Source organism: Astatotilapia calliptera, chromosome 1 (genome assembly GCF_900246225.1).
Source record: "Astatotilapia calliptera chromosome 1, fAstCal1.2, whole genome shotgun sequence".
Classification (NCBI taxonomy): Eukaryota; Metazoa; Chordata; class Actinopteri; order Cichliformes; family Cichlidae; genus Astatotilapia; species Astatotilapia calliptera.
In genome coordinates, this window is record NC_039302.1 from 27,836,886 (window position 1) to 27,858,037 (window position 21,152).

A 21,152-nucleotide genomic window follows, 5' to 3' on the forward strand; every position below is an offset into this window, starting at 1 on the left:
AAGAGCTGAGACACTTTTTCTCTGAACTCTGCAACTCCCTGGCTCGCAAACCCCAAAACACGCTGTCCCAAAAATTGGTCCACCCCAAGAATCCGGTCCCCCGACACAAACAGAGGAATATAGTGTTAAGTGCAAAGAGAATTCCCATGATTTATAGACTCTGGCTAAGTCGATGGCACAACACAGAAGAGCTTACTCGTCAGACCAGGACTCCGCAGTCTATTTACACTTACAGGCCAATGGCCACACTTTTAATGATGAGGATGCACACATCTTGGACAATCACACCATCTTACATCTCGCTGTGATTGCAGCCATTCCCCAACTCTCTGTGAATGTTACTCATGACCATTGATCAATTGTCATTGATCAGTGTTTGTTGATCAATTTGCATATTATTGATCAAGAAACTGACTTCACAGTCCGTTGTTCGTCAGTGTACTAGTTTTAGTCATTATGCAAATATACTGTTTATAAGTTTGGGGAAACTGGATTCAGCTGAGACTGAAGAAGTCATTTGGATAAGTGATGAAACATTTCTTCCGCTCAAAACACTACGAGCCGACAGTTTGTTTTTTGATTACGTGACTGATTCATTTGGTGTCACCATGCAGCTGCATTCATTATTTGTTTTTTGTCAGTATCTTATATGGAGGGTGTATTTTTCTTTACTTGTAAAGGTCAGATTTGCATCCAAGCCAGAATTATGCCTGACAAAATAACATGCAGTACTTGGGAAAATGCCTTTGTGCATTAAACATATCACAGCTAATCTCTTACGAAGGAGGTGAATTCAGTAGCTTGTTACACTTGTCATAGAGCATTTCCCTTAGATCAGGTGACACATGCTACATGTGAGCTCACATGCAAACGTGCTGCATGAAGCACAGTCAACTATTGCTGTAAGAGCAGTGCATATAATCAACCTTATGTGCACACAGCAAACATGTAAATGTTTTTATTATACAAGACATTTTTGACAGGTGTTCACTGTTAGAAAAATACGGCACAGCCTCAAAACAGGTTAAAAATGCTGCATGTTAACCTACAGATAAGCTACTGCTCCACCGAAAGTCAGAGTCACAAGTTGTTGGATTTTTCTTGGTAAGTGTACAGTACGATAATGATCTACAGACTGGATTAAAGAACTAAGCTTTTATAGAACAATATGAAAGACCTGCACAGAAAGGGGAAAAATTTGGATATGAAAAGCTTGAAAACACACACACACAAAAATAACAGTAAAAATCACATTTTGGTGCTTTGTCATTTGGCCAACACTTACATAATAGAAACCAGATTCTTACCCCCCCCCCCCCCCCCCCCCAAAAAAAAATATTAACTTAAATATTAAAGTAACATGTAAGATGTTCTAGTTATAAAACCCAAGTTCAGCCACTACTTATGACTGAAATACTGTGTGCAAAACCCATTTAATCTTTTTACATTATGTATTTATCTCTCTATATAAGTACTGCTATTGTTAGTGGCAGGGTCTGTAAGTCTGTGCTTAAATCCAATTATATCATTACATGCATGCACGGGCAACCATGCATGCATGGAATCCAGCATTATTGTTTGTAATTTTATCTCACTGCATATCCTCACATTTCACTCTCTCTACACTATATCTATGCTTTATTAACTTACTGCTTACAGAACATTTGCTACTGTTGCTGCTTCACAATAAAAAATGCACCTCTGGCGAAACATGGGGCAACTTCTATTGTAGTGTGCACGCGCACAAATATGCAAAAATAAGCAAGTTTTCTCTTAGGTACAATCAAGTACAATCAATCATCGAAATTGCATCAGCAAGAGAAAAAATAAATTATGTTCTTTTTGGCTTTTTTGATAGTAGATCAGTTGTAAATATTGGTTTGCCTCATCGTAGCACATGGCTGAATGTAGAAAATCTAACCATGGTTTGCTAATGGTATTATGGAAAAATGCTAGCTATTACTGACTTCAGTGAAAAAAATATGAGTTTGTTTGTCTTTATTGTAAACAAATCTAATCCTTAGATAGTATAGATAGTATACACACAGCATTTATTGTCAAATCAACCAGGACCGAGATCCAGAAGGACTAAAGCTATTTTTCTAAAGTCATAATTTGGAGTGCGTGCTCAATGACATTGCCAGTTGATTTATGGTTTTTACCTGTGTGTTGTAACAGATTGGTAGGCAGCCATTGTAAACCACTGCAGGGATATCATTTCAAAACAACAGCTCATGAGTTGGAGAGGTAGGTAGTGACAGCTTTCTGGCACTCTGCATTATCATATTAAGGCATAGCAGTAGTTTGTCTTTTTTCCAACAACATATACTAGTTGAATAATTCAGATTATCAAGAAAGGAAAAAATATAGGTATTCACTGAATTCACAATTACAGTAACAGATCAAAATGGATATAACAAAATAATATCTATTATTAAAAACATGCATCTCTGGAATATTTGTATACACATTCTTCACATGGTAATGATGACCTATGTATCATCTGACCAGTGCTGTTGATTGAAGAAGAGATCACAAGATAGTGTAAGCATAGTGCTTGTGAATCTTATTTGTTATTTCTGCCAGCTGAGCTTCCTGTTACTGTTAAACTGAAATAAGAAAGGAGAAAAGAGGACATAACTGAAATATCTGAGGTTTTGGAGGAAAACTATGTCTGCTACTGACAGTCTGTCTTTTTTGCTGACTTCAAATTTGATGTTGCCAAATGAAAATATGACCTGCTGTCTTCCTCTTGCTGTTAACACAACATTAAACAGGATGTGCCCAGAGAGTCACAGGATTCCAGCCTGATCCACAGAGGCAGTGAAGAGAGAGAAAGAGAAAAAACTAACACATTATAGTTCTTCTGAGTCACTGGGCATCTCTGTCTGCCCCCACACTGCATGGATGAATGCACCTGGGAAGACTTTGTCCCCTAATTTTATTTGTTGGATTCCAGCTGAACCCTGACTTGTCTGGAACACTCATTTCAGCATGGGCACCATTTCATGCTTTTTATAATTCAAACAAAGCCACTCTGCGGGGGTGGCACAGCATAGATGTTTGTGTGGATATACACAAACATAAACACCTCTTTGAAAGTCAGTGATGTGTCCTAGCATGTAACCAAGCCAGACTGGTACCGTGGCAATATGAGATATGTAAGTGGGTGGGCAATATTATAGAACAGATTACAGGGATGTGAACTGTTGGTTCATTATTGGGATACTGACATGCGATATGCATTATGCAGCAGTGCATACTTGTACTACTACCTCAGCGCAATCTGATTGCTGGTGGAACCTATGCTTTTGTTGTCTGCCTGGGATCCCAAAGCAGTGCAAAAAGCAGAAACAAACGGCAACAATGAACAAACAAGAAATGGATTCCATTCACATTTCAATGGAATAGCGATCAGGGTCACTCTAATGTGGCAGCCTTCCAGTGTCTGATCAAGACCTGTAAGACAAACATATAAGAAACAACATCTGTGTTACATTCTTGGGACGGGAAATTTGGAGATGCTCTGTCACCACCATTACTTTCCTTTTTGCTGTATCTTTCTCACACTCATTAATGCATACATATTTAGGACCTTCATGAATGATTAGTTGTGTTGACATGAGGATTTCACAGTGTTGAGACAGTTGTAAATGTACTCTACCTTTAAGTTTTGTCTGTAGTTCTTTGAGGTGATGGGAGGTTTGAAATGACTGTTGTTGTGAACTGAAGTGAATTGTTCTGAATTAGAATAATAGCTTTATGAAAGGGGATATGTGTCAGCTATCCAGCTAGCTTAATAAAGTAAATGCTATTTGAAAAGATTTTTAAGGTATAAACTCTGTGCAACAAATTAAGATTGTGAGGTTCAAACCTGCTATCACAATAATATTATCTAAATGACTGTTTTCTGTTTTCTTTCTGCCGTCTGGGGGTTGTTTGCATCTGCAGCCTGAAGTAAAATTGGCAGACAGTGTGAGTCGTGGTCAGATGCAAAACTCACAAAATGCTGATTTTCAGTTTACTTTAAACAATCTAATTTAAACCTTTTACTGCTCCGTTTATATAAACTGAATAAAAAAAACTGCATGACTTATGACTGTCTTTTGAGACAGAGACTGGTGGTCCATCATCTACTTTGGTTTGTGATAGAGTAGCTGAGGTACAATGAGGCTTTATTTCACCTACTTCTAATGTTATTCTAAAAGCTGATTAGCTTCGAGGATAAGCTTCCATGTACTCAGCCAAATACTACACTGACTTGGTCTTTTAAATGTAGCTTGTAACTTCATGTGCCCAATATAGTTGTATGTAGTCCTTGGCTGTAGAACAAGGTGTACTGCTTTTAAGTAAGCTGAAGAAGAGAAATAAGTGCCAGAGCCCTAGCATGAGGAGAGCCCTCAAAAACTGTCATTTTCAGCAAGATTTACATTTTTTGTCATCATCACAAAAACTGTAATTCAGTGGTTAAATTTAAAGTTTGACAGGCAACTTTAGCTTTACTAAGTTTCATTATGCTGCTTCAATGCTGCACAAACTACACTAGCACTTATTGAAGCTTAGTACCATTCTGCTAATAAAACATGATTAAAATGAGCACTTTAGTTTTATTACAATAACCCTTTCTTAGTGTAGTGCTACAAAATATACTTACATAAATCATGTCATTTGGATTAAAATGTAACTATAGACATCTCTTTTATGTGATCACAGATAAAGTGATGATAAAGAAAAAGATAGAAAAAGTGCAGATAAGGACACTTGATATGTTAATATCTATGACAGCAGGAGTTTTAGCACCTGACTGCAGCATACAAATCTTTTATTGGTATCAGCAGTTAAAAAAACTATTATACTATAGTTTGCTATTATATCCAGTTTTTATTAGTGTGAATATGCTTTGGCAAACATATTTTAAGGTTTTGTTTCACTGCACCAATGTAACAAAGGGAGATTCGTTGGAGCACTCAAACCTCTTTATATAAAGTCTTTTCAAGAGGATATGATAGTAATTCAGAGTGCAATGATACACTTCCTAATAGCACTATTAACAAGTTCAACACCCCTACATCTCCCTTTGAGAGAGAATATCAAAGTTTCAGAGGCTCTTAATCTTAATGGGAGAATGAGAGCATAATTCATTAAATCATCAAATATTTCAACCACGAACCCATTAAGTCCACTAAGTACTTCAAAACACTGTGCAGCTCTTCAGATAGTTGCATTGAGCCGCCACCTTATCATATGATTTAATGCAACTCAGTGGTGGGAAAGTGACACAAACCCTGATTTAAAGTTTTCACTTCAGTTTCCATTTAACAAAAGCATTTTCTTTCCAGGGAAATGTCTTTAAATTGGGAGAGCATTACAAATGCAATAACTAACCTCGCAGTGAATTAATGTCGTACATTTTGTCTTACTTACTGTGCTATCTTGCAGTTTTTCGTTGTAACAAACCGTCCTGTGTAGTGAATGTTACACCTAACCACATTGTTGGTAAAGTCTGACTCCAGCACCAAGAACTTGGGATTAACCTGGAGCTGGAGATTAAACAAAGAGGGAAGATTACAATTTACCATAAACACAAATCATTGCAAACACTGGCTGCAAACAATGGCGCTGGTATAGATGAGAATAAAATATTCTTAAATGCATTATGAATAACTCTCAACTGAATGTATAGATCTTTTTGTGTGGACATTGGAGCAATATTGATTAAATAAAATATGCATGAACAACAGACAATATGATAGATGGGAAACCAGTGGCACTGAACCATAAGGTGCTGCAACCTGAAAAACTCCAGATAACAAGAAACCTAAAAACTTCATGACCTGGATCAATTTGTTTTGGTGGCCTTGACCCTTTCTCACTCTATGAAATGTACTCCTGTGCTGCTTGCTAACTTGCCATGCCCATGGACGTCTGAGTCTCACTTGACTCTTACCTTTAGTATATAGTTTCCTGGTTGGATGTCAGTGATATCTATCCACTGGCAGTCAATATCAGCATTGTAAGTATCGTAGCAGCCTGGGCTCAGACCCTGAAGAAACAGAGGCAAAAAGAGAGGTTGTAAGGAATACTGATCTATGCCAAAACCAGCTGTAATGGTCAAAAAGTGAATACGATCGGATTATCTAATAAACATGAACAGAGCATAGAAGTTTATTGCTAATGTAACATCAACAAGCTAAATTTCATCAGGGACCATTTTTTACTAATACATCAATTGTCAGATTTATGTATTGGTGAAACACTGATATGTTTATTTCATTTTTACAAGTGGACTAGTCACAAAATGCATACCTACAGGGGATGGATATTGGCATGGTTCCTGATAACTATGATGTGAACCACCAAAGAATAATTGCCATTATATCCACTTCTGATTTTGTTTCTTGGATTACCTGAGTGTGAGCAGTGCAGGCATATCGCTTCAGGTGACCAAAGTCACACGTGGTGTCCTCCAGGCAGAAGCTAGCCTTGTGTCCCTCCGCCACTTTACGACCAGTACTGACCTCAAGTAAGTCATAATGGCTGAACTCATCCATACTATGGTAATGTCTGTCAGAATGAGCAAACACACAATCAAAGTGGGCATCAGAAAGTTCAAACCAATGCTAATATTAGCAGTTATACAGTGTATCTCCATGGTAAAGTGTCATAGGAGAAATTACAATTAGTCTATTAATGCCGTTATGCTGCTATTGTACTTGCTTTGCCTTCTTTGCTTAATTTTAGGTAATTCAAATTTAAACTTCTAAGACAAAAACTGAATTGATGTACTGTCTATTCAGCCCGGTGACCTCAGCTGTTAACATTTTGTAACTGACGTTGCACCTTGACTGAACACATCATAAATCATCAAAGGGTAATGATACTAATTAATGACAACAATAAAGCATTGCTGAAGCAAGGTATTAGCACCCTAATGATGTATGAATGTTACTAATTAGCTTGTACAAATCGGCAAGATCAGAGGTGTTTGCATGTGTGTGTGGGTGTGAGTTGGTGTTTACGCTTTTTTTTTTGTTTGAGCATGGTTATTTTTAAGCGTGCATGCACATATCAATGTGTGTCATTTGTGTGTCACAGTATGAACACATTGCTATGCCTCTGTGTTCGTGTGTTTGCACAGCTTTAGCAGCTTAGGAAAGCCTGGATGCACATGACCACTGATCATCTCAACTGAACCGGAACATCAACCGAGTGGCTCTTAGTGTATGACTCTGTCAATGAGCCGGTCCATTTGAAATCATCTGCAATTTTAACTGCTATGTGGCTTGATCATCTTCCAAATGTCAAAGTGACCCAGGATGCTATTCGCTTTTTACAAGCATGCTGTGCACATAATTGTGGTGCAAGCAGGCATGTGCATATTTGCATTGAAATTGTGACAACATAATTTGATGTTGATGAGGAAACCCTACTTCTGGGTCACTATTTTGATGGATTTTTGCAAAACACTTGCAAGAACTGAGTTATTAAAACATAAAAAATAGAAATACGCATTCTTTGCCAAATTCGTTTCACTTTTTTTTGGGGGGGGGGGGGGGGGGGGTTGCCTTTCTTTATGTTCCTACATATACAAGTTTAAAGCATTTTCTTTAACTTGAGTTTACATGGTTCTGTTTTCAAGGACAATAAATTACAAAGAAAATACCTGCACCAGCACTGGAACACAGTGATAAGTTTAAGGAGTAGTTGATGGGTTTCTTTACATGATGTTATTCGTTATACAGATACAGTGTTATAGCAGCAAGATTTATATTCTAAGCAGCTACAGTTATAAAACTATTAATTAATGTATAGATGTAGTCTAATATGGAGAATGTAGGGGAAAACTAAATTCAAATAATAAAAAAGCCTATGCCAATTTTTAAAAAAAACAAACAATCAATACATTATGCATTACAGGAAACACTTAAATTAGTAGTTGTAATATTTTTTTTTATATCATTGCTAAGTTCCTCCATTGCTTCGTCGTGGTGGAGACTGTAGCTATAGCGGGTGAGGTAAGCACTGGATCCGTTACTCTCAGACACTCAGACTATATAAATATTGCCCTTTTGCCTTACTTCATAGCCTGTGTTTCAACACAGCAACAGCTTTTACTGGAACAGTCATTAAAGATTGAAGGATGGCTTGGAAGGAAAAGTGGGTACTTTCCACTGATGGAGCAAGTGACCATTCAACGACTCATTTGTTCCATAGAAGAGCCAACCAATTAGGGAATGATTTCAGGTAGAAACCTGTCTGTTGTTATCTAAGGCTAAACACTGTCTTCATTCTAACTCAGGCCATAAATTACTATTTTGTCTCTTTTGGCGTACAAATATCGATGACTGTGGCTGTTTATATCCTGTTTTTTTATTGGGGGGTAAATGGGTATGCACGCAATTTGTGTGAGTGCATACATTCACATTTGTGTATAAAACAAGGAGGGAACTTGAAGGCCTGGAATGCTGAAACACAGCATTTGTTTGTGTTCCTGGAACTGGCATTCATTTCAGTGGCAGTCTTGAGATGATTATCTTCAGCAAGTGTGTGTATGTGTTTGTGAAATAGAAAGAAAGGGTGCAGGAAGCAAAGCTGGATGACGAGATGCCTGGAAGGGTCCCTCTCCTCTTTTGATTTTTGGATCCCCTTATTGACTATGTCAACTATAGGGAATGTAGTGTTGGAAGGACATATAGGGGATTTAACAAGAATAGCTTGTATTGGTAATGTACAAAACATTCCAATCCTTCTTAGTTGTGAGTCATTTTCCACTCGTCTAGCAACAAACAAGACTTTGAGGGTTCCTCAGATCAGAGCGAGGGTTATAAAACACAGGAATTACAGTAGGTTCTTTGAGAACTATTTAGCAGTGGCCTGCCATTTGCCTTCCAAAATGTGGAGGACCAGGATATGAAGACATACATCAAAGCACCTGCATAAATAGTGGCTGTAATCTTTGACCAAAAAGGTCACATAGCTTAATACAGTTGTAACATATGAGAGTGAGATAAATAGAGCACAGGCTGAAGAATTCTATTAGCAACTAGTGAAAAATGAGTCAAACAGTTTTTAAGGAACTTCTGATTCTTTCACCACTGGAATAAAAACATGATCTATCTGGATTTCTTTGTTCTCATTCGTGTAAAAAAAAGATACAGAATTTCAACATTTTACAACAATTGATGCTCAGAGAGAGCTCCTTTTTTCATACCTGTGTGCAAAAAATAGGAGTGGATGAAATGAAAGGCAAAACTGTCAACTGTCACTTGATTTGACAAAAATGTAGGGCAGGAAAGTTTATTGTAAGAATCTGGGCTAGAGATTTTCTTCCCCTAAAGAGGCTTCTTTGTAACCAAACACTCTGTCCCAGTAACCCATATCTGTGCTATCATACTTTAGCAGAAATTTGATCTGGTGTCATAGATTGACAGGAAAATTTGATTGATTTGTCATTCTGATCACACAGTCAGCGGAATGATTGCCTTGGCTTTCTGCCTCTTGGGAACCACTGTGTAAATGTAGACTGATGTCAAGCAGCAACAACACTGCCAATCTCCTAACGGCCAGTCAACATTCCTCTAAGATGAGAAAAGTAAGGAGAGCCTTGATCCTGTGTCAGCAAGCAGACTTGTTGAAATGGAGATTTTTAAAAAAAAAAGCCTTCATTTAATATAATATAAGAAAAGAATAATATGTCTCAAATCACCCCTTCATTACTTCTCATAAATATTTGATCTTAGTCAGCTTAATTTATATATATACACTAAATAAACTCCAGCTTGTCCAGAATGCAGCAGCCAGCTGGACATGACTTCTATTTTAGCTTCTTAGTTACTGGTTAACTTTAGACTTGATTTGAAGATTTAATTGGCAGACTTTGAGGCACATTCTAGACATTCTAGACTAGACTTGCACTAAAGTATAGTAAAGATCATCTAACACCTTTTTTGCCAGGTGGCAGCCTGGGGTCCTCAGCCAAGGCCCTGTTAGTATGTCCAGAATCTCATCTGAGAACCTAAGGAGGCTATCAGCCTTATGTTGTTAGGGGACCTAGTCTCTAGCGCAGTCTTCATGAGGCGATCAGATTAGCGAGTTCCCTAATATATCTTTTAAAGGCATATTTCTATATAAGTTCTATGTACTGAGAAAGACAGTGAAAGTTCTGTTTGTCAAATTGGTCAAACCAACACAGCTGTATTCCATTATTTTTTGTGTAATGTGGCTTGGCTCTGGACTCCACAGGTTACCAACCTCAGATTACTGAAAGTGAAACAGGACTTTTTTAGTCAACCAGCTCAAGGTCTGTCCTTATTTGTGAAGTGATCATATAGGCTACAACACAGAGTTTTCATGATAGTGTGACACCCAAGACAGCTGACCTCACATCGCACTGAAAAACTGAAAAAGAATCTTTTAGGTGTCCCAGTTGGATATGCAGTCCTATATCCATTCATGTGGCCATATGGCAATAAAGCTTTTTATACTGCCATTCACACAGTAGTTAAATACCGTTGCTTATGTTTTATTCCTTAGTGCAAAAACACAGCTTGCTTGGGTGTGATGAATATTCTTGCTTTGGTGGATTCAGTGTAATTAACCATTCGTATTTGATACTTCTCCGACTCTACATTTTTAGCAACTAATCCTTGTAAGGATTTCTTATTATTCTTAATGGTATGTACCTGTCTCTCATGCACAAAGAACAAAAAATGTTCTCTTAATTGAAGTTGAAATAATTAAAACTGACAATTTTAAGAAAACAATGAGGACATATTTTAAATATATTGTTTAAAATAAATGCATTCATTCAACTGAATCTGGAAATCTGCTGTGCACTATTGTACATTATTAAGCACTTACTGATGACAGCTGTGCCACTCCCAGGTATGACGTGGCCTGTTCGGCATGAAGTCAGCAGTTCCCTTGTTCTTCACTCGCTGTGGAAATCGTAGCAGGACCCTCACATCATAGTCAGTGGTCTCAGAGGTATAGGCAGAGCTAAATTGTGCACATATACATGAAGACAAAAATGATGAGGGGAAGTGTTGGATGCAGGCACGTCTGTTTCTCATAACTAAGACAAGGAAAAAAGAGCCCAACTGAAAATCTTCGAGGCAGGAGCATAGTTACTAAATAATTCATTCTACAGATTAAAACCATCTCTCCAAACACACTGTTTCAACATGGGCAGTGGGGGGAAAAAACGCAACCTATACACAATTAACTTTTTGTGCGAAAAAGGAGACACAACCTCGAGTTCACAATACCACTGAAAATCTAAGCCATTCATCTTGTGACTGTTGTTGACATTGGAGTGTATGGCAAATTACAACAGCCCATCTGTGGGTGATTGCTGCAGACTCAAGCAGGATATGAAAGGGCTTTGAGGGATGGCTGTGCTTGTGATGGGAAGAGAGCAAATAGAGGAGCCACAGGGACAACACACTTCCATCATTTCAATGGTGTCCTTAGTGCAGAGGCAGTCAAAGGGCCCAGGCCTGAGGCTCAGGGGATGCTTTTCACCAACACTGAGAAATGAAAGTAAGGACAGCCTCTATCCAGTCTTTTAAAGGGACCAGGATTTAGCTCATGTAAGTTGTGCTGTTAGTCAACTTTTTTCATTATTTATTTCAGAAATTATTGCACGGAATGGATATAATCCTGAAGGCTGAGTTCAAATAATGGATGGTTCACTCGCCGGTTAATGCTGCCCAAAGGTGAAGCAGCTCATAAAAACATGCTAGTCTTTCATAAAACTTTACATTTTGTTGTTAATGCATAAACCAAAGTGTGTAACCTGGACAGGACTCTAGCCTATGAAAAGTGCTACACAATTTAGTGTTCCCATTTACTGTTTTTGCAAACAGGCTCAATGCTGCCCTTAACCCCTTAATGCCCAGTGTATCATATTCGATACATACAGATTTGTTTTTGTTTTTTATACACTTCTACATAAGAGTGACCCCCCCCCCGCAACCCCCCTGAAGAAACTAAATAAATTCCACAATAAAAGGGTATTGTGGAATTTATTTAGTAGAAAATGCAATACAAATTACAAACCATATATGGAAATTAAAATGTGATTCATTTAAAAAAAAAAAATCAATAAACTCGATTTTCAAAGAAATTACAATATTTGGTAATTATTTCATGGTTTGAACATTAAAAGGTTAAGCTTTTTAAAATAAGAATTTGTCACAAGCACAAAAACTAAAGAAATATACGAATAAACAAACATAGGATGTCTTTACCTGGACAGACATTTCTCCTCAGCAGCACAGCGAAGAGAGTACATGTGGGCTCTCTGAATATACGTCGAAGCCTGGACATAGTTGGGATCAGGGACCAGGTCAGGCAAACCTGAAATAACATATAGAGTTTTCAGCCTCTGTTGTCATTCACCAAGTTATCCAGTATCACACAATGGTGCTACAAAAGAAGTTCTAACATTTGGAAACAAAAAATATTTTTACACATATAATTTGAATGCTGTAGTAATGAATTCGCTGTAGTTCAAGCAGACAAATGCATTTAAAAAAAATCCAAATTCCAAGTTCACCTAGTTTTCAAAGTTTTTTGTTTTTTTTGTTTTTTTAAGAGAAAGGTAAATGGAGTGGTGTTGATGGAAGAGATAATGGGCAAAATTTCAGCAACATGGCCCACAGATCAAGAGTGGGTTACACTATAGACCCAGTGACCACTAATTACTGTGCATTCCAGATTATTATCATGGCTTTCTAATGAGATACTTTTGCTGTGAGGGGCCTCTTTGACAGAGGTGAATTAGGGGTCAAAGAGCACAAGAGTTACATCTGAATCCATTATCTACAAAATCCCCCAAACAAAAAAGAAGTATACAGCCTCACCCCGATTATATGTACTTATAGTGTCAGTCTTATTAAATATAAAGTATCATTTATTTAAAAGGTGGAAAAAAATATATACCTTGCTCGCCTACTTGCTTGGCTAATATAATGTGATCTTCCAAAATACAAATTTTGAGATGAACATGTCACTTCAGCTTAACCTTAAATGTAACAAACAGACAAGTCATACCTGCTGGGGACAAGGATAAATTTGGAAATGTCTGAGAGTATTACAGAAGGGCTGATTGCAATTCAGCCCAGGTTTTTCACTATTTTTGTTTCTCAAAACAAGTGACAAAGATTAAGAGATGTAGCAAAGTAAACAGTGATACATAGAGAAAGCCAGACAGAGCGAGAGAATGTAATGTATGTGCCAGGGCAAAACAACAATGATCTCACACCAACTTCTGTTTTTAAAGTGGGTCACTGACCACATCTGTTAGAAAAACTGAAAGAAAAAAAAGCAGGCCTGACTTGCCAGCAATGGTCTGTGACATGGCTTATCACCTCTCTCTGTTTGGTTCGCAAAGGCCAGGCACATTTAAATGTGAGCTTGTTCAAACAACTGAAAGTCAAACCTTCTGACCTCTAAACCTGGAAATCACCAAATCAAGTGCAATCTTTAATTCATGTTGTAGTGCGAGTGCAATGGGGGTAAAAAACAAACAAACAAACAAACATATCTTTTGATTTAGGACCCACAATGATGTGTTTAGTTGTAGCATGTTGTGGAAAATACACAGAAATGTCCTGGCATCTAACATCCAGGTGAGTCTTCCCCCCCAACTTGCAAGTTTAAATAAGGACTTTCCCTTTGAGGAGGCTGTGTAAATATCCCATCTGACATCTCTCTCTGAAGAACACATACAAGACAGGGGAAGACTTCCTGCGCCAGACCATGTAAACACTGTAAACCAGTGTGAAACACAGAGGTTTTCCAACAGAACTCTCAACTCCAAATATTTTCTCCTCACCCTAGGAAGGCTTTGTTCTCTGCCCCCTAATCTTTTGAGATGTGAAAGTGGGTCTCTTTCAGAAGGATAAAGTGTATTGAGACGCCAAAGCTGATCGGCTCTCAACAGCATGTGACAAAGCCGCACATTACACTCTAAGTGGGGCACAGAGAAAAGAAACTGAATCTTGCCAAGCTTTTTATACCATCGAATATAGGATAATAAAAGACATGAGGTCTCCCTTTCTAGATACTCCCATGTTGAGCTAGAGCTGTTACTGCAAAAAGATTGGAATACTTAAAATTCAGTGTTCTCATTTGAATATGTAGAATCATAATCACAACATCTGACCCACATGGTTAACTCTAAACTCAAATATTCCTTTATTAGTTTATTTATATTTTCCACTTCTTCTTGCAATATGGCATCTATGATGCATCTTTGATGTTTATTAAACATTTTAGTTTTGGTGGTCAGTGAGCATGTTACAGATTAACTTTAGTGAGATGTTGAAATCTTTTCTTTGTATGCGAGAAAATAGTGGTGAATGTAATGAATGCAATAACTGCAGCACTGTACAAGTTACTGTATAATTATTCTCACTCCTGACTGTAGGAGGCTTTGCTGGTGAATATGAGAATATGAATATTGAGCTATAAGGGTAAAGCTGGGTTAGATTTCTTTGCCAGAAAACTTCACTGAAGATTACATAGTATTCACAAAAACACTGTAAAGGAGTAGCTTCCAAAACTAGAGGCACACAAAGCCTACACAGACAAAATCACATTTGTGGCAATATAAAGTAAATGGCCTTGGTTGATCACCTTTATTTTGCTAATACGTCTCCGTTTTAATCATAATTTGATAAACTTATTATATGCTGAGGATGGCAGAGACATGAGTTAAGCCTTTCCTCTTTCTAGGCCTGGGTTGTGGCTCATGTAAAGTGCCTCATAGCCAGTGTGGGTCAAGAAATATAACAAACTTGTTAAACTGTTCTAATTTTGCACATATGGTTCTAGGGCAACAAATTGTAGTATGTCACATCCTATTGGCTGCATATTATCTGGCATTCAAGCTGGTGGTTGTGCACTACAATCACTGTTAACACCTGAGAAACAACTGCAGCTATTTGTACGTTCATGTTTTTGTTGCCAGTGATGACATTTACCATGTTGCCCACCTCCGCTTAACCTAAGACCTCTATGTGCTTGGTATTTTACCTTTGAACTGATTTTAGTAGAAATTATTTGTAATGAGAATTTTTGTTATTGCAACTGATACAGATTATACTTGGTGTGTATTCTGTGCTTCACAGTGTCTGATACAATACACAATTGAATTTAAAAATGACAGTGTAAATACACTTCTCTTCTTACATCACCTTTAACACAACTTTACTATAGATCAGAGTAGTTATTATGATACTGTACCAGTTTAATGCCTTGCCGTGACGCAGTGCAATAAAAATGTCAGCTTTTCAACAGCTCCCAGTGACTGAATCTTTATCACAATGATTACTGAGGGCACTAAGGCATCTGCACACATGTTGGCTTTTTGTGCCTTGGAAATGGCTCCCAGCTCTAGAGTATTTAATGAATGAGTCTTGTAAGGCGTACAGCACACTAGAGAGACTGCTGTGCAGTATGGCAGATTATTGAGTAAAACAAAACGATAAACCTGCATTAACAGCCTGAGAATCTCATTGGAGGCCCTCATCTCCTCCCTATTCAAACCAGACACAGCTTCTGGCATGCAGAATATAGACACACATGTTGTTTGCATTGAACTAAGTCATTTCAAAATCTACATAGTGCTGAAAATAAACTTTTACCTACTGAGAACAATACTGTAATAATTTATGAAAATGAGTGTTATTAATTGCTAATAGTTTAAAAGAAATCATAACCTATGGCAAATAAACATTTCAAAGACAGTTCACTGCATGCTTTGACCCTCCTCATACTTCCCCCGAGGACTCTTACTAAATATTTATTTGATTTCCTGTAGCTGAAGCAATGGACCCCATGTGTTACAGGGACTTTCCACACTCTCCCTTCCCCTAAGGGAGTGGTGAAGTACTGTATCACCCTCCCTTGTTTCCCCTCAACTGCCATCAAACCCAGGAGGTAGCCACCAACACCCCGTCACCAGCCCCCTCCTATGAGGTCACCACCATCATTACTAAACTCCACACGAACATGAACCAGTGCACTTTGTAGAAGCACAGCACACCCCCACACAAAACACAGGGTTTCTTGTGTCTGCTCTCTGTACATTGGCAGGCTTTGCTCGGCACCTGGTTTCAATAACCATACAAGTGGGAAAAGATGAACCTTGTGTCGACTTTTCTTTGTTTGTAAACTGAAAGATGTTGAATTTTAAACAGCTGTTTCATTCCGATTACTTCAGATTTCTGATAAACATGGAAGAAGATGACTGGAAAAACTTTACGGTGTACTTGAAAGGGTGGTGGCCTTTCTATTATTCTCGGTCTTGCATATTTTGCATTCATATCTAGAGCAACAAGAGAGATCAGATGGCCAGCTTTTCATTTTTTGCCTCACAGACTGAAATACCTTGGGTGAATGCCTAGAACTGAACATGTGCCCTGTTTGAACTGAAAATGTCAAATATAATAAGTGCTTCAAGATTTCCGTGAAAACCAAACACAATCTTGGATCTAAAGCCATTTCACTTGTGTCACAGCCTAGTTTAATATTATTAAGATGTAGCTAAATGCGCTAACCAAAGTGGTCAATGAAAGATACACTGTGTTAGTTTATCAATGCCAAAATAAACCATACTTTACCTCTCTGATTTGGTCGGTACACACTAACACCATTCGAATTAGGGTTTTCAACGGCAGAATTTAGAGAATTTCTGCCTGAGGGAACGGATTGTACGAAGGGAGGCTGGGGTCTTCCAAATGGAGGAAACTGCTCATATTGGGGGCTCCTGACTGGCGGTTGATTAGCAGGTCCTGATCTGTCTACTATCACAGGAGGGGCCTGGTTGGCATCAGGGGCAGGAATGGCAGGAGCAGATTCCTCATTGAAGAGACTGTGAGTGTATCTGTGGTCCAGACCATCAGCAAATGGCAGCTGGGGAGCACGTGCAGGCACCACAGGATTGGATGCGTAGCCATATGACTGGTAGTAATGATAGCCATCATCAGTAAAGTCAGACGGAGAGCCTGGGAGCACAGGGGCCAAACCACCTCCATATATACCTCCAGTATACCCTCGTCCAGTGCCATATCCTGTTCCACCATACGCTCCACCAATAACAGGCTGAAAGGGGGGCTCGTAGCTCCTGACTGGTACATCCCCGAAACTGGGGTCATAAGGCACTGGTTGGAAAGGAGGCTGTTGAGGCAACGGGTACTGTGGGTAGGCTGGTATGTTATATGAAGATGAAGAAAAGGAAGAGGATGATGATACTGAGGAAGAGCCTGTAGATGGCCGGAAGCGACTGCTAGAGGATCCCTGGAATTGGCTACTTCCAGTGCTACCTGTGGTTTGTCTCCAATTATCAGGCACTTGTCCAAAGCCAAAAGGATGCCTTGCCTGTCCACGGACAGTTTCAGAGGATCCTCTTGAAGGAGCCTGTCTGCGGACATTGCCTCCTTGAGGTCTGCGTGAAGAGCGTGGACGAGAATCTGCCACAACCACCCTCGGACCTCTGTCCTGGGTCCCTTCTCCAGCAGGAATGTATTCAGCTCCACTGTTCAGTAGGCTAAAAACCTGGCCATTGTTCTCCCACTGAATCACCTGCCTCCACGGGGTGGAAGAGCTGTCCTGCCCTTCACCCTGGCTCTGTCCCTGAGTCTGTGTGGCAACCTGAGCCTGCCCTGAACTCAACGGGATGAATGCCAAACATGCCACAAAAATAGAAAACATACTGGCTCCAACGACAGCACACCTCCCAGAAAACCAGACAAAAAAACAACAACCTAAAAGCAACAAAAACAAACTAACAAAAAAATACCTTCCAAGTCCACCAGAAAATCAAACTTAAACCACCTGCAGTTCTGTCAATAAAACATGTGTTTCCTCTTCCCGTAGGTAGCGCTTTGGTGCAAGTGTTGAGAAAGATGCAGAGTTGAAAAGCCTGTGGTTGAGTGCATCTGCGGTTCTTCACTGCCAGCAGCAGAGGAGGTTGAATGTGCATTCAGGAGCAATGACACCCAGGAGAGTGAAAATGGGGTTCAGCAGACCCACTATTGGTGTTACCCTCTGCTAGTGCTATGAGAATATGCCCTGACTTCTCGTGTGTCTTCTAGTTCGCCTGTCAGTAGACTGAGCATTGCTCTCTGCCTTCAAAAAAGAAAAGCCTGTGCACTGCACGACTGCAAGCTTCTATTTGCCTGATTGCTTACAACGGGTTGTGAAAAAAAACCTCAAACTTTTTTTTTCTTTTTTTTAAGGGGAGGTCCTGCATGGCCCTAGTGCTAGTGATATTCCTTACATGAGCTCCCCCAGAGTCAATATTATTATCTTCAAAGGAATTCAGACATAGTAAAACATCTTTCTTTTATCCTTGCGTGAATTCTTATAAGCCGATATAGACAGTGTGACCTTGACTACTCCAGAGGCTTGTTAAATTGACACTCTTTTTTTTAAAACTTTTGAAATTACAGCACCCTTGTGCAGATGGTTAATTACCTAATTGGTTACAGGAGTTGTCACAAAACCACTGATGCAAGCCACACAATAAATATCCTCTGGTAGCATAAAGCACTTCTTAACTTTGAAAGGCATTTTGAGTGGACTTTGCAGAGTGAACACAGAGTGAATATAAATGGGATATGCTCAATGTAATATAAGCTATTCTCAAATATGAATGAAATAATATCATCCTTCAACACAGTTCTCTCTTTATATGGTGAATTTTAGAAAATGTGTTTTGTATACCCCACCCAAAGAAATATCAAACTACGGTCAATTACAACAGTGTTCAAAACCCTCCTCCCATCAAAAACAAACAGTCCTCCCTTCTCCACCCCTCATTCCCTTTTCTACTTGTAGTTGAATGCACAAAAGACATGCTGAGAGTATATTCCATGTTCCCGAGCAAGACAGAACTGCGTGTGCTTTGTCTGTGAATACTTCTAAATCAGTCGTGCACTCTGAGGCCCTCATTTATACAATGTTCAGTGAGAAAAGTCATTAGTAAACACATTCACTTGGGATTTGAAACTGTTTGGTTGCTGCTTGCCTTGATAGAGTGCACGCAGAAAGAATCAGATTTCTCCGTTATCAAAGTCAGCAGTTTGTATTTTCCTTGGCATGTCTCACCGGGGCAAATGGCCACAACGTGCCACAGACCAAAGAAAGGACAACATTCTTCAAGAGCTGTAGTGGTAAACATTTACCATGGCTCTCTTAAAAAGGATAGAGAAAACAACCTGAAGCTGATTTCAGTGTGTCATGTAAATGTAGTACAAGGAAAAGCATCATTAAATGTGTGAGTTTGTGTGAATTTTTGCTGTGACACTTTATGAGGTGATTTAAAGTGGCATAAAAAAATTCCTTTAGGAAGGACAATGTCCAATACTTCATACCCACATTGCCCCACTTTGTTGAGTACTTATTAAAGCTGAGATTCTTTTTTTCTTTTTTTAGAGCAACCTTGTTTTTATGACTTGCATGCTCCTAGACTTCTTTTTTGGCTAGTTAAGCTTGAGGGTTTTTCTTTTCCTAATTACAGATTGATCCCAGAGGATTTTCCTGGGAGTCAGAAATTGCTGCTTAAAAGAGGAAGACCAATAGAGAGCCCCGGTGCCTTGAAATCTTGTCACTGAGACATTCCTTAGGGATTAAGCTAAGTTGTGAGGCAAGGTTGGCTGTTTTTGTGACTACTGTGTGGATCTGCTGTCTGCTGGAAACACCATGTACCCTGTGAAGTACGGTGAAAGAACACATTGATCTCAGTGGCTATACAGCACAGGAGGAAAACCCAGGTGAGAGCAACCTTTAGTTGCACTGAATCAGAGCTAGGCATCCTTTTATATACTTAGAACTTTATCCTATGAAACAGTGTACAGTATGTAGACAGTACATACCGACGTTACTGAGTGAGTTTGTGTGAATTATATATATAGTCTAGAATTATATTGAATGGAATGTTTAGTTTAACTCTTTACAAACACTTTTAAATCAGGCGAGATTTCTTTTCTTTTCTTTTCTTTTTTCAAAAGAGCTGTCTCTTTTCCATAGGGATGCTTTTTCTGCAATGTAGATTTCAAGTTAATTTTGACAACTGACACAAGATCACATAAGCAAATCACAATATAATGAAAAAACCCTCTCTTTCTTAGAAGAAAAAAGTTTGCTGCTGACAGTTGGCATAAGACCTGGGTTTCGCAATATGCATATATATATATATATATATTGATCCTTCCCTTATTTCCAAAATGAAAGACACTGTCTGTTACACAACTAAAAGATAGATGAAAACCATGCAGAAAAAAGACAAAAGTTATATTGGCTGTCAGTGTAGAACATCTACCTTCTTGCACATACCCACAATGCCCTGTATTTGTGTGATGTAAAATGGAACAACGCAGCAATAGTTCAGCAAACATGGTTTTATGAAGTGAGACTTGTGTTACGGCTAAATTTGTGTATTCAATGTCAAACATGAAAACCCCACTTCCTGAAGTCGGCTAAGAATTTGACACATTCAGCATTTTGTTGTCCTACAGCTTTCCTTCCCCATCTGTAATCTGCTTGAGAAACATAAAAGATTGCTGTGGCGGCATTTTTTGTGGAACATTTCCAGCTCTTTGGCAAATGATTTTTGGGTCATGTTGGGGAGTTTTTTTGTTTTGTTTTTTTAAATTTAATCCGAACATTAAAGAATACAGAGCCTTTGTTGTTGAGGAGCATTGATTTGATCTGTAACGTAGGTGTTAAAATAGGTCAGTGAAATTGTTTCAACATTCCTGCAATAACAAAAGGGTTTATTATTTCAGTTAAAACAGGCCTGCAAGTACAGTACACCAAACAATAAGTTCATTTATAGCTTTACATTTTAAAAAAATCTAGTTTGTACTTGAGACTCGCAGCAATCCACAACCACAAATTGCAACTGTTTGACACTGTAATAACTGTTGACTCTTGAGGAACACATCAGATCCCCTTCGCTTTTATCTTTATTCACAGCATCTCCAATATTAAGTAATTATTTCCATTCACAACTTCCTCTTCACTACGGCAGGGATTCAACAGCTGAGGTAGGCGATTGCACGCACATTTGGTAATACCTTTGGAGCAGTCAGCCTTTGAAGTACCCACCTGCTTTCCATTAATTTCATTTTCATTCAAGG

At 38.7% G+C, this 21,152-nt stretch overlaps 1 protein-coding gene across 1 annotated transcript; it reads right to left on the reverse strand.

Annotated features, from left to right (window-relative positions):
* Positions 1 to 1,328: 1,328 nt before the first annotated feature.
* loxl1 (lysyl oxidase-like 1) lies at positions 1,329 to 18,375 on the reverse strand. The gene is made up of 7 exons (XM_026172788.1): positions 16,632 to 18,375; positions 12,252 to 12,360; positions 10,861 to 10,998; positions 6,408 to 6,564; positions 5,948 to 6,043; positions 5,425 to 5,540; positions 1,329 to 3,459 (listed from the first exon to the last, which is right to left on the reverse strand). Exons 1-7 carry the CDS (start codon positions 17,719 to 17,721, stop codon positions 3,453 to 3,455), a joined length of 1,713 nt encoding a protein of 570 aa, XP_026028573.1. The 5' UTR covers positions 17,722 to 18,375; the 3' UTR covers positions 1,329 to 3,452.
* Positions 18,376 to 21,152: the final 2,777 nt, after the last annotated feature.